Raw genomic sequence first — 15,520 nt, forward strand, 5'->3', positions numbered from 1 at the left:
TTAGAGCTCCTGAGCTGATTTTTGGACAACCCTTCTTGTTCCCAGTTATGAGGCACACATTGAATTTGGGTCATATGAATATAGTCTACATCTTCAAACAACAAATGAGATTTAGTGCGAAACTCATTATAGGAGAATGGCACGTTCAAGACTCCGTACAAGAATTCAAGAGTTAACATTAACTTTTGTACATAAATAACGTTAATGCGATTTTCTAAGTATTAAATAAGGTTGACACTAGTAGTCTGGGCTAATGACCTACAGATTTTAATTCTCTTTGAGGTAAAGACAATTGCAGAAAGAAAAAATGTTTTCTTGCTCAGCAAACCCAAGAAAGAAAAAAGCTCTGGAAACACAGTAGGAAAAAATATTAGAACCCTAATGGGGAAGAATACTGAGCCTACGACAGCATAGGAGAAGAGATTAGTCTCTGGAATACAACTCTAAATACTTACAACCATGGGCACTGCAGGGTTTTCAGCTACTAATGTGGCAATCACCAAGAGGTCATTCCGTAGCTGATAATCGCAGCGCCGGAAGCCATGCAGGAGAAGGTCTACAAATACTTCTTTCAAAGCACTTAAAAGAAAATGAAATGCATTTTACCTTTCCTTTGATATTCTAATGTTAGACAGCTCCATGTATATGAATCCTTATTCAGAATCATACTTTTCAAAGCCTTAGGGTTTAACTGCAAGTGAAATTACTTAAAACTTTATTATGAAATGGACTCTTTTGGGTACCACTTGACATCCAATTTATTCATATATGCAAGATGCATGTATTAAAAATTGCACCTTCCACTGTTTGTTTTGTAATTAATTATTGCAAAGACACAGTATTTACTCAACCGTGGAACTGGACATCGCTGAATGATGATTGAGAAGAAATATCTAATCTTAAATACTTAAAACAGTCTAACAGGAAGAACCTGTTATTTACTCCAGCAGAGGATCTAGAAATAAACCTTGTATATCATGGCATAGAAATTCCTTCTAATTTTATAACATAAGCATTTCAACATTGAAGGAATACTAGCCTGTTGAGCCTAACGTGGGAGCTTGAAAATGCTGCAATTAACTTTTTTATGGTATAAAGCAACAGACAGGGTTATTTCTCCTGCACTGTGCAGCAGAACACCTTGTTCTTGCCCTATAACAGCAACAACTGTGTTAATACTGAAAACTTAATGAGGACATAATAAGAGATTCATTTGCATTTCTCTCAGTCAATTTCAAACAAAATGGTACACCACAGAATACTTTAGATGTCTCCAAAATTACAACATTAATTCATAAAATACTCTATGGACTTACTGTACACATTCCAAGGTACTGAGCTGATTAACAACTTCTTCTTTTGAGGTGTTTTCTAGCAGGTTCCATAGGATATCTGAGGAACGGAACACCAGCTGTCCTGAGGGATCAGCACCATTTAGATACAAACAGAGCCTGCTGGCTGCTTGGGCCTTCACCATTAGTCCACAATTTCTTCCTGAAATTATGAAAATATGAGTAATTAATTCTCTGTAGGCCAGTAATTGTTTCAGGCATGTTCACAGAACAAATGATCTAGGATCAGTGGTAATGAGATTATTGAAAGAACAGTTTGTACTAACCAGAGATGGAAAGATGCTGGAGAGCTTTGAGTACCCACAATTTCTCAATAAGTTGATTCTCAACTAATGCTAGTGACAAAACAAGAGTTTCTGCTAATCCTCCTACTTCAGCCATCTGGATTTTATAGCTTGCACTTGTTGGCTGGTAACCTGCATATAAAATAGCTTTAGTTATAATGCAATAAATACTCAGAATTTTGGTTATTTCATAAAATGTTCATCCTTTCTCAGGAAAGAATTGAGAATCAAGTACCATATTTCAAGCAGTCAAGAAAAAAAATCCAATACACAAGACCTGCTTTTCTTGTATCTGAATAGTGCCTAAAACATATCCAACAGACTCACTCTCAAGCAGACTTAAATGCTACATAAATTAAATGTTTCTTAGGATTTAGACAATGAAAGCAAAAGCAGGGTTATAGAGGTGAAAAACTTTCTTCAGTCATGCAGGAAGTTGTTGGTGCACAACCTAGTTCTCTTTGGTAGCCTGTTCACTAGAGAATTATTGCATTCTATCATCATATTACTTAAAATAGGTGAATCCAAACTTTGATTTACAAGGTTGACTTTTTAATGTGTCTGTTTTTACTTTTGTCCATGCATATGCAAATCTGTATCTTATTACTGAATTATGGGGAAGGTGAAACATTGAGAAAATAAATTTATATTTATAGATGATAACTCATGAAATTAAATTTTATCTTAAGCAGCTTAAATATATATGTGTGTGTATATATATAAATATATGTATGTCTAATGTCATGAAGTACAAGCTTGATAAATACAGATAATACACATGGTGAAATGAGATTTAACTAAGCATAAACTCTGATAGGCTCCAAGTTGATACTACTTTATAGATAAGAGAACTCTGCAGGGTCGAACTTTGGCAAGATTTACATATATTCTTAGAGATGAAATATTTGACTTTATAAAATCATACTGAAACACATTCTTCATTTTAAGATAACATATCTTATTTTCCAAATCAGAAGAAGAATAACATTACTCAATTACATTCACTTATCCTGATGGAATTATTTACAGATACAGAACTAAATGTACACAGAGCTACTTGCAGGATTTGAGTCTTGTTCATAAGGTAAAAACAGATTTGGATGCTTTCATAATTCTAGAATTTTGAAAGGGCTGTAGTAGCTGCAGCTTCTTTAGGCCTCCTAAAATAAATGAAAACTTGTAAGAAGGCACAGGACTAGTATCACACTGCGTGAACGCAGCAGGGGAGCACATTGACATCAAGCATGCTCCTTGACCTGCACTTGTAAGGCAGACTGTGGCAATGTTCACCTGACGTTTGGCTGCCTATCCATCCAGTGCTGTCTCAGAGCATAGTGATGCTGTGCCCCTGAGGGAGGGGATCCGTGACTGACTTCACCTGACAACAGTCTCTGGCACCATCTAAGAGTCAAAGGAATTATGTAACAGTGGATTCTGACCATGCCTGAGTTCATGCATAGCCTCTTTCTGTAGAGACAAGTCACATGATTTATTCAAACCTATGCTCAAATGTGTCCATATAATACAAACTCAATCAAATTTAGAGAGGCTCAGATCTATCCCTCACAACACAAGTGAAACCAGAGCCGCTTCTCTCCAGGCTACATATAAGCAAGCAGAAAACTACATTTCTCTTCTTATAATTCTGATCCTAACTACTTTTTTTCTCCCTCCGCTACCCACATTTCAGAGATCTCGTATCAGTTCACAGTTTCTGGATGCTATTTAATGCTAATTCTGTAAGTGTAAAAAATTAATTCCTTGTACAATAATGAACTTCTTTCAGATTTAGAGTATGCACCTCTATAAAAACATGTTAATTGCACATTTGCCAATTATATATATGCTATATATTTAATATATGAGATATAGCAACCATAGTTAAAAAGAAAAATTCATCGATAGCTAATTAAAAGAGGCACTTCAAAGTAGCTGGGATCACTAAAAAGTAAAAATACTGTGCTTTACCTGAAAGTAGTTTTTGTGGTAGCTCCATATTATAAAAGCTAACAATACACTTACAGATTTGTATTTTAACTTGAGAGCTTGGCACTCTCATCAAGTAACCTGTCAGAAAGAGAAATAAATGTAATTTACAGACTTTTCAATTTTTTTAGAAAGTATTCTTAACACAGTATCTTCTTTTTACAGCACCTAGTATTACCTGTGGTCATATCCCCTACAAATCTGTAATCTAATGCAAAGTTCATAAAATATTCAAGAGACAGAGACTCCCACACCAGAGAAGACAAAGAGGTATTAGAGGAGTAGTGTAAGTTTAATCAAAAAGTTACCTTCTGTTTCATGGCTACAGAGACTTATAAGACGCTGGATTTTATTCCAGACGTTGTGGAATTCTGAGGAAAGCTACTACACCAAGCTGTTGTCAATCATTACCACGTCATCAAAAACTCTTCTTCTAAGCAGATATGATATGAAATAAAGGGAGCATAGAAAGAGATCTTTCTCACAGGAGAATTTCATCTAGAGCTAGCAGTGTGTAATATGAATAACATACACAATCTTTCACATTTTAGTGTCTTTTTGACATGTAACTCTAAAGAGAACTGTCAGCAACTAGGCGGTCATTCTGCTTGGAATTTGTGAAAATAAAGACTTCTAAAAGTCTTTTTTAGACTTGGATTTGTGAAAATAAAGACTTCTAAGAGTCTTTTTTTACCCATTTCAAGGATATTTCTTTCATGTGTGACAGGCTGATTGGGCTACCTTTCTACCATTTATGTCTTACTATTAACTGAGCCATATTATCACTCTTGCTCTATTCTGAATCCTTTTAACCTACAGTGCTTACAGGATTTTCTTTGAAAATCACAAACGTGACATGAAAGAAGATGTAAAAGGATCACAAAAAGATATTTTGGCATTTAGAGGTCCAGTGACATTAAGACATGACTTTGACACCTTTTCCTCCACAGCACTCCTAAAAGAGATTTCTGAAAGACAGAAGCTCATGGCTCAGATGCAACAGGAAGCTGAAGCCAGAAACTATTGCTCTTAGTAAGGCATGGCATTAAACTGTCTTGTACATTGCCTTTGTAGGTGATAATTCTCAGGCTTTTGGGTTTTGAAGGTTTGAGCTGGAAGTCAGGAGTTACTGTTTCTCACTTGTGTCTTCCATTTGGTTTCAAAGCAGCAGGAAGGATATGTGTTCCTCACATCCCAGGTTTCAGTGTTTACAGTAATACCCCCATTCCTCAGATCAAAATGAAATGAAACAGGCTATATACAGGTTTAATTCTTCATCTGTACTGATAAAGTATTTTCATGTAGCTTTTGACACTGGCAAATAGATAATTCTGCTAGCCAATCTACAGGTTAGCTGTAGAGCAAAGTAAAAATTGTTTCTAATACTATAAAGCACAGAGGATTGAATGAATAATTTAAAGAAATTACTTACATTTACTAAGGAGTAACAATAAATTAAAATCCTACTAATAATACAGTTGATTTTATTGTAGCATAATAACAATTTTATTGTGGCATATCAGGTTACACTCACCCAGGTGTGCAATGGATTGTGAAACTTCAATGGAATAGTTTATTTCATCAGATGATTTCTTTTTTTGAAATGGTAACCTGAAAAATGAATTTTTAAAATATTACAGCTATGCTTTAATCAAGTCACCAGAAAAGTTCAGCAGCTCTTCTCTTCTTCCTTGATAGTTTTTGCAGAAAAGGACACTTTTTCCAGGATGAACGCATTCTTTGCAATGCTGATTCTACACTGAGAGCTTCACAATCTGCAATTACATGTTGGCAATTAGTGGTACAAATTCATAAATAATACCTTCATAATTCAAATATGATGCAACAAGATGTGCTGAATAAACAAATGTAATTTAAATGTGGAAGACTAACTACAACCTAGACACTGCCAGGCTACTGCAGAGCTAGGCTATGTACAGACATGTGCAGAGGTGGAAAAAAAGGGATCATATCTCTGGGCAAGACCTCTTGAAATGGATAAAAGTAAAGCAAATAAACTGATTCCAAGTAGCCCAACAACAAATTTATTTTTAAGAACCGAATATTAATAAATCCTCAATAACATATTCAAAATATTCAGATATGACATAAACATGTAAGTGCTAAAAACTGTCTGACAGTAAACATTACAGTATTATGCTAAGGTCTCTGCAGCACATACTGTAGAAGCAGCTTTCCGGTAGGTTTACCTCTGTAAACACTGCCAGAGAAAAAAAAAAAGAAGAGAGAAAATAATGGAAGAAATGTTGGGGGAAGCAGGGGAGGGAGAAACAAGACATTAAAAAAAAAAATAAGTGGGAAGAAGACAAGTAAATAGAAGCAGTTATGAAACAGTGGAATATTTTACTGGAGAAATTAATGTATCTGAAAATGAATCTAAAAAAACCAAACCAGTCCCTGCCTCTGGTTAAAGGAGTCTCTGTCATATGAAGTAGTAGTGAATTGTGGTGTAATTTCCATAGTACAGAAATTAAAGCAAAACCCAAGGGTGCAATTTTCCAAAATATATTCATTGCAGAAACCACAATTAATGCTGAACTGCTCTAACAGATGAAAAGCCTCACAGCTGCATTTTATCGACTTTATACACTCATTCTCAGTTTTGTCACGCTTCTACCAAACACCAAAGAAAATTAAACTCCGTGATGTACCTCCTCATTCCCCACTGTGTGGCAGCAAAGACAAGCAGTACAACTGAGGGTGATGAGGAAACTAAAAGATTCAGCTGAGAAGTTCTGTTTATTAAGCCTAACAGCTGAGAGGAAGCTATGTAAAACTGTATTTGAATAACTGTTTTACTATGCCACTAATTTTCTATGTGGCAGTTTGTTTTTTTTTTCTTCCTTATTCTCCCTAAGTTTTTAAACTCACTTAAGAGCTTGTCTGAAACAGCAAAACACACCTCAGTACTACTTAGCTGCTGAATCTTTTGAGGCCAGCAGTCCCAGAATGACTTAGGCAATAAGACACCTTGGGGAACCTTGCTTCCAAGCAAGCTGGGGCCAAGTACAACACAGTTTTGAATTATGTAGCATCTAACTGCATAGATCCTGAACTATTAAAATGGGCCCCTCCTTCAAGTCAACAGAAATTGGACACAAGTAAAAGACAGTTGATGAAAAGGAAGGATGATACAATGGATACCTTGCAGATACAGGTGCTTTGTAGATAGATACTGTATGGATATGTCAGTTGCCTTAGAAAAGGTATAAACATGTTAATAAGCAGTGTTTAAGTCCCTAAAAGAGGGGCTGAGGTACTTACCCAAATAATTGAATAAGTTCACATAAAGGCTCAGTGAAAGCTTCTTGTTCATTCATTTTTTCTGCACACAGGTTAAGAATTTTGGTAATTTGTGCTACATTCTTAAGGGGCTTTTCATGTAAAATTAAGGAAATAATATAGTTGTACCACTATGAATCAGAAGAAAAAGCTGAAAACTGTGCTCATCACACCTCAAAGACACAATCAAGAAAAAATAAGACCAATGCTTCCAAAGTTAGGTGTTTAAAAGAAGTATGTGAGTCAAAACTTAGGCTTTTTGAAGCAGCCTTACTTTTACATAAGTACAACTTTTGCAAATCTGACTTAGCTGTCTTCTTAGCTAAACTCACTGGAAGTTCAGCACTAAATTTCTAAAAATGAAGGATGAAAAGTTTTACATCACAGTGTCAGATTTACCTATCTAAATTCTGAGACAGCCTTGTGATATTTAAATTGTTTTCTACTCTATTCCCAAGTGACTAACTGAAGTTTGAAAATCTGGACCCAAATACATATTGAGATTGAGGCACAAAATCAAAACTGAACAAATAACTGAGACTGAGAAGTTACTACCATTCCACTGACTCATAGAAACTGCTTTTAAGTACACAACTCAGCTGTAGTGTGATGCCTTAAATCACTGTGCAGTTATCTGAACTGTATGAAATTAATCACATTTTTCTGTATGCTGACACCCTTCCTAGTACTTCTCATTATTGGAACCTTTCACTTTGTAATGTAAAGATGAAAAAAAGTTAGTCTGACTTCATTTTTCCTTAAAATGTCTCCTTACTGGAAGTCATTGCTTTTTTATCTGCTGTTTCTTAAGTAGTGGCAATTATAATGCTTTTCTATTCTGAATTGAAAGTACACCAGTTACATTTCGGCCGCTGTACAGGTGAGAACCCTCTTTTGAATTTTGTGACAAATGAATATAATATCCAAGAATCTTGCCATCCTAGCAGCCTTGGCTGTGTGCAGACAAGAAGGCTAGTGGTGAGGATGTATGTGGATCATCCCTATTCTCCACGTGGAAGCATAATACAGCATCAAATACTTGGCTGAAAAGTCAGAGTATTACCATACATAAAACACCATGACTTCAGAATTCTACAGTGGCAAAAAGGATACAAGTCCATTTTCAAAATGCTTGACTACCTTCTTGAGAGTTTTCAGCTGCTCTTTTTCCAAATCTTTCTTAAGTAAAGGAATGAAAAGCAGGTTTTAATTGCAGTTTGCCCTAGAACATTAAACGATTATGTTTATCCCCTTTTAAGTTTAAATGAAAGTGCAAACCAGATTAAAAAGTTTACAAGACACAATGAAATTCTGAAAGTGCTTTGCAGCAGGATTAACTCCACAATGAAGCCTCATTTCTAAGTATGAAGTCTGTTCTCTTGTAACTGAAGAGGCTTTTAAAAACTCCTGTTCAAACGTGTGGAGTCCTCTTAAATTCTTTGGGATTCTTTGCAATGCAACTAAGAAAGTCAAACCTATGTCACCCACAACATAAATGTGTAAGCATGTAGATCTAAGTGGCTTAGAGTGCTCTGCACCACTAGGAAACAGCCTTCAAAGCTGAAAACAACTGAAGTGAGGATATGTCAGGGTGTGTCAGCAATGTACAGCATTCATCTCAGCTCTCCTGAGCACCTGCAACTTGAGGCAGGCCAGGCAGCCGTTTCAGGAATCTACAAGCCCAGAATCCTATGGGCATTTTATCATGTATCTTACGCTCTATACAGAAGCGGTAAACAATATCATCTGGCACTTTTTTCTTCAGACAGCAAGTTTATTCTATCAGTTCTGTATTAAAAAAGGGGGAGAGGGGAAAGATATAAATACTTCTCTGTGGGGAATTAATTTAAAATGTGCTAAGTTTAATCAAGTTCTTGTTTAAGAGTATAAATTATCCATATTTTGGATCAAAATTATTTGATAGCTTAGTGAATTTAATCTGCCAAATCATCTTGTGGAAACTAAAAATCATCTGGAAAAAGCCCATGAGATGCTGCTTCTCCTGTGTGCCTAGGTAGTTGTATTTATTCTTCAACATTGATCTTTGTGCATTTCTCCTTCATTTAGAATCACCTCCCTGGAGAACTGTTAGCAGTTAACTTGGACAATTACATGAATTCATGACATACTTTCAATAAGGTTGTATGTATATCTGTTTCCCACTGTAGGTTTCAGTACTCTAAAATTAGCAAACAGGCTAGAATTCTTCACGTCTAGTTGTTGAATGCACATGCTTTTGTCTTTTTTAAGTGCCTGTGTGATCTCTTTCTCTGCGTATTTTTAACATAAACCCAGAATTGGCACAATTTTTTTATAACAATTATTATCTCCAGAAGCATTCAAATACCAGAAGAAATACTCAGCTTTGTGCTCTCTAGCTCCAGTCACCTGTGCTGGAGTTTATTCAGGGTGGGTGCACTAAAGTAACTGTACATAATATTTGTCTAAGCCCCATTACTGCCTGTGTAACTGAGATAGCGAGGTACCAGGGTTACTTACTGAGTTATCAGGGTTACTTACTGAGTCCGAACTTTTGAGTAGTTTGATGACGTGATCCAGATCCACCGATCTCAACTGGGTATCCTGAAAAAGTAACGCTTTTAACTTTTTTTTTTTTTATTTTAAAATTTCGAGATTTTGCTTTTAAGGTTTTTAAAATGTGAAATAGCCGCGTTAAACCAATGTGAATTTACCCGGGGACAGGTAAATCCAGGCTGTGTGCGGAGTACAAAGCGGGGCTTGTTCTCAGTCCGAGGAAGCCGCCAGGGCAGGGCAGGGCAGGGCAGGGCAGGGCAGGGCAGGGCAGGGGTTCCGGGCCAGCAGCAGGGCTGGCGGTGCCCCTGCCCGCGGGAGAGCTCACCTGAGCGGCGTCCGTGGTGTTCCTGCGCCACTCGCCGCCGCTGCGAGAGGGGCCGAGAGCCGGGGAGCGAGAGGGGCCGAGAGCCGGGGAGCGGGAGGCGGCCCGTGAGGCGAGGGGCTCGGCCGCGGCCAGCGAGGCCATGGTGGCCCCGCCGTTGCCGTGGGAGCGGCGCGGCGCCTCCTCCCGGCGCCGGGGCCCGGCCCGCCCGCACCGCCGCAGCCCGCAGAGCCCGCCCGGCCCCTCCTGCCTCGTTCCGCTGCTAGGGCTCTGCCACGACCCCCGCGGCTGACGCCCTCCTCCACCCTGCCACAAAGTCACTTCGTGGGCTGTTATCTGTGAACGCGACCTCGGCGAGAAAAAGCACTTCCCCACCCCGTGCGGTGCAGAGGGTCGGCGGCTCCCACATGCTGTGGAGCTGGAAGGGAAGAGGCTGGTCAATCCCTAAGAAATAATCATGAAAAAACCCTCCAAGAAAGATCACCATGACAAGCCCCAGACAGGAAAGCACTCCCTTGAGTAGCATGGCAGCGGGGCAGGGGGCGAGAGGAACCTTTTCTCTGCATAGACCAATACAAAAAAGTAATAAAGGCAGGGACAGAAGGGTAAGGGGATGTAGATATGTTCTACTTGCAAACAGCGAGCAGCTGTTTGAGGCTTAGTTGACAGCTGAGATTCAAGGACAACACAGCGCTTGGTGGGCTTGCAGGTACTCTTCTGGACTGCTCACTTTAGCTGCCCTTCCTAGGATTTGGATACTGATGTCTATATAACTTAGGTCAAAGTAACAAAGTGCTTATATAGCTTGGGTTATCAGATATCTATGTAACCTTAATATCAATATAACCTAAATCATGACTTTTTATCAATATAACTCGAAGAATATCAATATAACCTGAAGCATAGCCTTCTATACTTATATAGCCTGAATCATAGCTTTTACTTATGTAGCCTGAATCATAACTTCTATACCTGTAACCTGATGCTTATATAATCTGAATCATAACTTTTGATACCCATATAATCTAATATTAATAACTTTTTATACAATGTAATGGCTAGTATATAGTTAACTAGTTGCTTATATGCAGAATAGAGAAAAAGAGAAAGAAAACCAAACCAAAACAAAACTTACCGGGTGTATAGTTTTAGAGATAGGTAAGCGTAGTACTAATGAGAAATTGGCAAGCCAAAGCCAATTAGCCACAATACGAAGAATTTAGGCCGGTTAAGACCAGATGGACCAAAGTTATACCATTGTAACTGCGCATGCCCCGAAGACAAAGTTGAAAAGTTCAAGTGCGAAGAAGACTTTAGAAGCCTTCATCAAAGACCCCTGAAGACCCCCAAATTGGGGAAGTGCATGCGCAGTGCAAAGAATTATCTAATAACCATGAGATCATGCTATGTAAATTAGTTCCAGCACATATGTGATGATGCTGTAATGACACAGCAACATTAAGCAAAATTTACTGTATAAATATACTACAGCACTTGACAAAGGCGGCTGAGTTAGGAGGAAAAATCCCCCTCACCACCAGCGCTGCAATAAACAAGTACCTGCTCTACAGACACCGGTCTATGGGGATTTATTTCCAGCCTATCTTTCAGGCATCAATAAACTTTGGGCAAGTTGCACACACGTCACGTTGGATACGCACATATCCCAAATCTTTGAGTGCAGGCCCTGTTTCTGCCAACCTCAGTTTTCATTAACGAATAATTAACTACAGTGATTCCAAACAAATATTTGAATATGTGAATAAATTTATTAAATGCTAATATAGCTGTTTAAATCTCCAGACAGCTTTTATGTGAAGTGATTCATAACAATAAAGAAAGACACCTTTCTGGCTCCAACTATAACCAACACAGTTCTTATTTTCATTTTTTCCAGCTTGTATGCTACACCCCTCCCATTTCATACCTGCCTTCTGCAGAAATAAGGTGCATCTCACGTTTAGAACTCACATATGCTATAGAGTTCTCTTTCCATCAAAGGGTAAATACACAATATTGTGTATACTCACGAATATCCATGCACACTCTGCATTTAGTAGAAATTCATCCTGTATGCAACTCAAAAATGATGGGAAAAATATAGCCAAGCATAGTACGGGACTCTGAATTTAGGAAATGCAATGACTCCTTTGACATCCACGACATCCTGAGTTGCAATCATAGAACCCAGGTCATACAAAGGCAGGACCTGTAGCACATTACGTAGTTCCCTCACACCATGTGACAATGCAGTTGGAGCTGGTGTTTGACACTTCATCTGTCCATGTACACACACCTCTCCATTACTCTCACCACTTTACTGGCCCTTCCATGTTCTACTTAAATATTTGTTTCTGTGAACGTTCTGTTTTGTATCTGGGCTTACACTGGATGGAACAAGATTTTCTATTAAGCAACTGAGATTAATTGTGCTGACAATGCTTGTATGTCTGCAGGCAGTTAGCTGAACAAGCTGAATATTTTTTTTGCCTTGGTGCCCAGCTAGGAACTGAAGTTGTATGTACTCAGTTTTAAAGCTTATATAAAAAAAACCTGCTAACATTTATTTTCATTGTAGCTTAACTGGTTCTAAGTTTTGTTGCTCTGTATTTGAATAACAAATGTATAGAGAATATACCTAAACTGGGCAACTTACTCTGTAAATTATAAGCTTAGGTCACATGCCATTTATTGGTTCATTGTTCCAAAGATCATATCGCAAAGGTCCATTTGCTCACTGTGCACCTTCTTCAAAATGAAGCTTTTGAAATTTGGGATGAAACCTACGTTATGCAAGTTTGACTACAAGGATTCTGCTGCCCTTGGGAAGTGGCAAATGCCCATCCTCAAAAGCATGCAGCAACTGTAAAAGTATTTACTCAAAAGTTAATAAAGCTCAAACAGGCTTATATTGTATTTTAATCACATCTACCTCTTCTGTTGGTAATGACAATATTCAAGACACCAAGGCCTTACTTATGAGAGTATTGATTTTTAAGTCTTACAAATGCTAAGAAAGATGTTAAAAAAGTAGACTTGATGTAAAGAAGATTTCTGTTTTGACAGATGACAAATTATTTTGGTGTGAAGACAGTTCAGCAAACTCTATTCTTGAGGTAAAACTTACATTTTATAAAACCACAGGATTCTGTGTATAGGACACAGCTGTGTGTTAGAAAATCAAGATTACATATTGAGGTCTGCCAGTAATCTCCTGTTGACTTTGCTGACTGAATTATTTCCTCTACCACTTGGTATTTACTGTTTTACAAATTAGGTTGCAAGCTTTTAAAGGACTATTATTCAGTATATACCTTTCATATGCTGCAATGGGGGTCTTCAGGTCTAGTCAAGTGATGTCCTTTCCTTGGCTGTATTGAATCTGTAGGTCTTTAAAGTACAGAAATCAGAGTCTTCTTAAGAATCAGTCTGTTGACTCCTTGACTTCCTTTTCTCTTTTTTTTTTTTCTGTCCTGACAGACCTTCTGTGTTTGATATTCACAGAAAAAAAGGAAAAGGCCTGTGAAGTGGCTGGCAGTAGACTCAACCGTAATCCCGTAAAGTCAACAGAGCTTCCAACATCTGGATTTACCTGCCTGTACTATTAAAATACAGTGTTGAGGTCATGGGGTGGTAAGGAATTGATGGGAACTTTCACACTGATCTTTATTATTGTAAGGAAACACAGCAAATCACAGGACACAGAACTTAACACTCTTGTACAGTACAAGGTAAGGCTGGACAAAGGTGTAAGTTTGGGGCCCCAGCTGCCGGCATAATATCAACATTCAGTAGAACAAGCACTGAGATATAGATATATGGGGAGATGAAAAAAAATAAAAGCCATGAAAAGACAGACTTTGAGGTCCAAAATGTTACTGTTAGGTTAGGCATGGCACAAACAGATATTAAATGTTCTGAATTTTACAAATACCTATATTCAATTTGGGAGTCTGGGAAGGCCATGTAACCTAATGTGAAAGCAATGCAGATGCTGCCAGCTCCACTGACCCATGCATCTTTACTTCTCTGCACTCAGCACAGTTTATGCTGCCAATCAACGGTTAAGCAGGATTATACCTCTCATGTATTGTTTTCCTCTTTCCTTTCATGCTGGTGTAAGCCTCCTAGGAAAAAAGTTACGTATTTCCAAATGAAGGACTGCAAAGTGCTTCACCTTTTTGTTTCATTTAAAGAGTAATGCTTTTTCATACACACAACCAGACACTTGGCAAACTTACTGGTGCCTGGCCAAACTTTTTGTTGAATGAAAAGTGGGCTGAATATATGCTGATAGTACTGTAGTGTTTGTTCACTCTTGTATTCTGAAAGCATGGAGAATATCTTAGAGCAGGATAAGGGATATAGCTATCCAGTGTATCTGTGTGAAAAATCTGTTATCCAGACATTGAAAGAGAAATAAATTCCCCTTAGAATGTTTTTATGAACTCACATTCAAGTTTTATCTCTCACAGAAAATGCTGATCAAAGCACCCACATATTGTAAAGAAACACAAGCTAAAATTTATTCGGCATAAGCACAGAAGAAAAAGCAAAATACCTTACATTGATTTTTATTGATTTTTTGTGTAAAACACAGTCTATGGAAAAATAGATAAAGAGCATTACTAATAATTTATAATAGCCCTGTTCAGAGAGACAGCACGAACAGTCTGACAAACACAACTACAAAGAGAATATTACACATGGGAGACATATTATGCTCACTGTAAGACACTGCCAACAAGGCATGAGAAACAATATATAATGACAGAGATCATTGTTCAAGTCAGTTAAATGTGTCACTTATTTTAAAGGCTGTAATCTAATTAATTCAAGCAGTATCATACAGTGATACAATATCAGTACTGCAACATTACTCATTATATTGACAGAAAATACTACAGGATGAATAGCCAAGAAATCAAAACCTTGTGTATTAGGAGATGCACTGTCTGCAAGGATCTATGCATATGCAGCCATTACCACTGCATATATGAAAATATTATACTGAAAAACTCAATCTATCTAATTGTATGCACCTGATATATCTAACTTTTAGAGGAAAGCTGTTTCCTAGCTATATTCATACCTGTGAAATTTATAGCTGCTTGAGAACTCATTGCTTTATATTAATGAATAATTTCCTTTAATGCTAGTTGGGCAGCTAATAACATACAGACACAAACACAGAGACACACTATTTTATGGGCAATTAATGCCAAATAAAAATATGAATGTACTTTCTCATGTTGGTACATCATATAATTCACAATGTTGGAACAAAAAATTAAATATGGCACCAATTCACAGTAACCATTACCACAAGCTAAAGACCTTGCAAAACAATTACAAAATAATTAATCTCTGAATAACTCAAAAAATCTAAATAATTCAAGAACATGTGCACTTAATTAACTTGTACATAGTTTCCACAGTTAATAGAATTGTAAGATAAAATTAAAGACGCACAGAACCTGTAATAGAACTCTATTTTAGACAATGTTAAGAAAGAATACCTTACTATCCATAGAAAACAAATAACCTGTTGCTAAATACATAGAGGTCTCCATTTCATAGTATGTGTACAATTCTGTATCACATATTAAGCACTTTTTTTAAAACTGTACAGTAATTAAGATAAATTAAGCTTATTTCATTACTTATTTTCATTAGGAAGTTAGGCAATTTATATAAAGCTACACAAAAATATTTTTATAGCAGGCTATTCCTCAAAA

The 15,520-nt window shown here is 37.3% G+C and overlaps 1 protein-coding gene across 19 annotated transcripts in view; it reads right to left on the reverse strand.

The window, feature by feature from the left end:
• Window positions 1–15,520, reverse strand: part of LOC121671717 (metalloreductase STEAP2) — an 83,043-nt gene that overhangs the window by 46,526 nt on the left and 20,997 nt on the right. For 11 of the 19 annotated variants that reach the window (XM_042043838.1, XM_042043837.1, XM_042043839.1 and 8 more), the window contains 8 exons: window positions 9,446–9,508; window positions 8,039–8,100; window positions 6,908–7,017; window positions 5,157–5,233; window positions 3,605–3,703; window positions 1,619–1,768; window positions 1,317–1,494; window positions 456–579 (listed from right to left, as the gene is read on the reverse strand). In XM_042043838.1, coding sequence (XP_041899772.1) covers window positions 456–579; window positions 1,317–1,494; window positions 1,619–1,768; window positions 3,605–3,703; window positions 5,157–5,233; window positions 6,908–7,017; window positions 8,039–8,100; window positions 9,446–9,508 — 863 coding nt within the window. Of the gene's footprint in view, window positions 1–455; window positions 580–1,316; window positions 1,495–1,618; window positions 1,769–3,604; window positions 3,704–5,156; window positions 5,234–5,259; window positions 5,398–6,907; window positions 7,018–8,038; window positions 8,105–9,445; window positions 9,509–9,785; window positions 9,956–13,096; window positions 13,268–15,520 lie in introns of those variants that run through there. The other 8 variants (XM_042043845.1, XM_042043844.1, XM_042043847.1 and 5 more) reach the window with 8 other exon arrangements.

This window comes from Corvus kubaryi, unplaced genomic scaffold (assembly GCF_017639235.1).
Source record: "Corvus kubaryi isolate FWS band 111438036 unplaced genomic scaffold, C.kubaryi_AGA036_p1.0 37398, whole genome shotgun sequence".
NCBI classification, from domain to species: domain Eukaryota; kingdom Metazoa; phylum Chordata; class Aves; order Passeriformes; family Corvidae; genus Corvus; species Corvus kubaryi.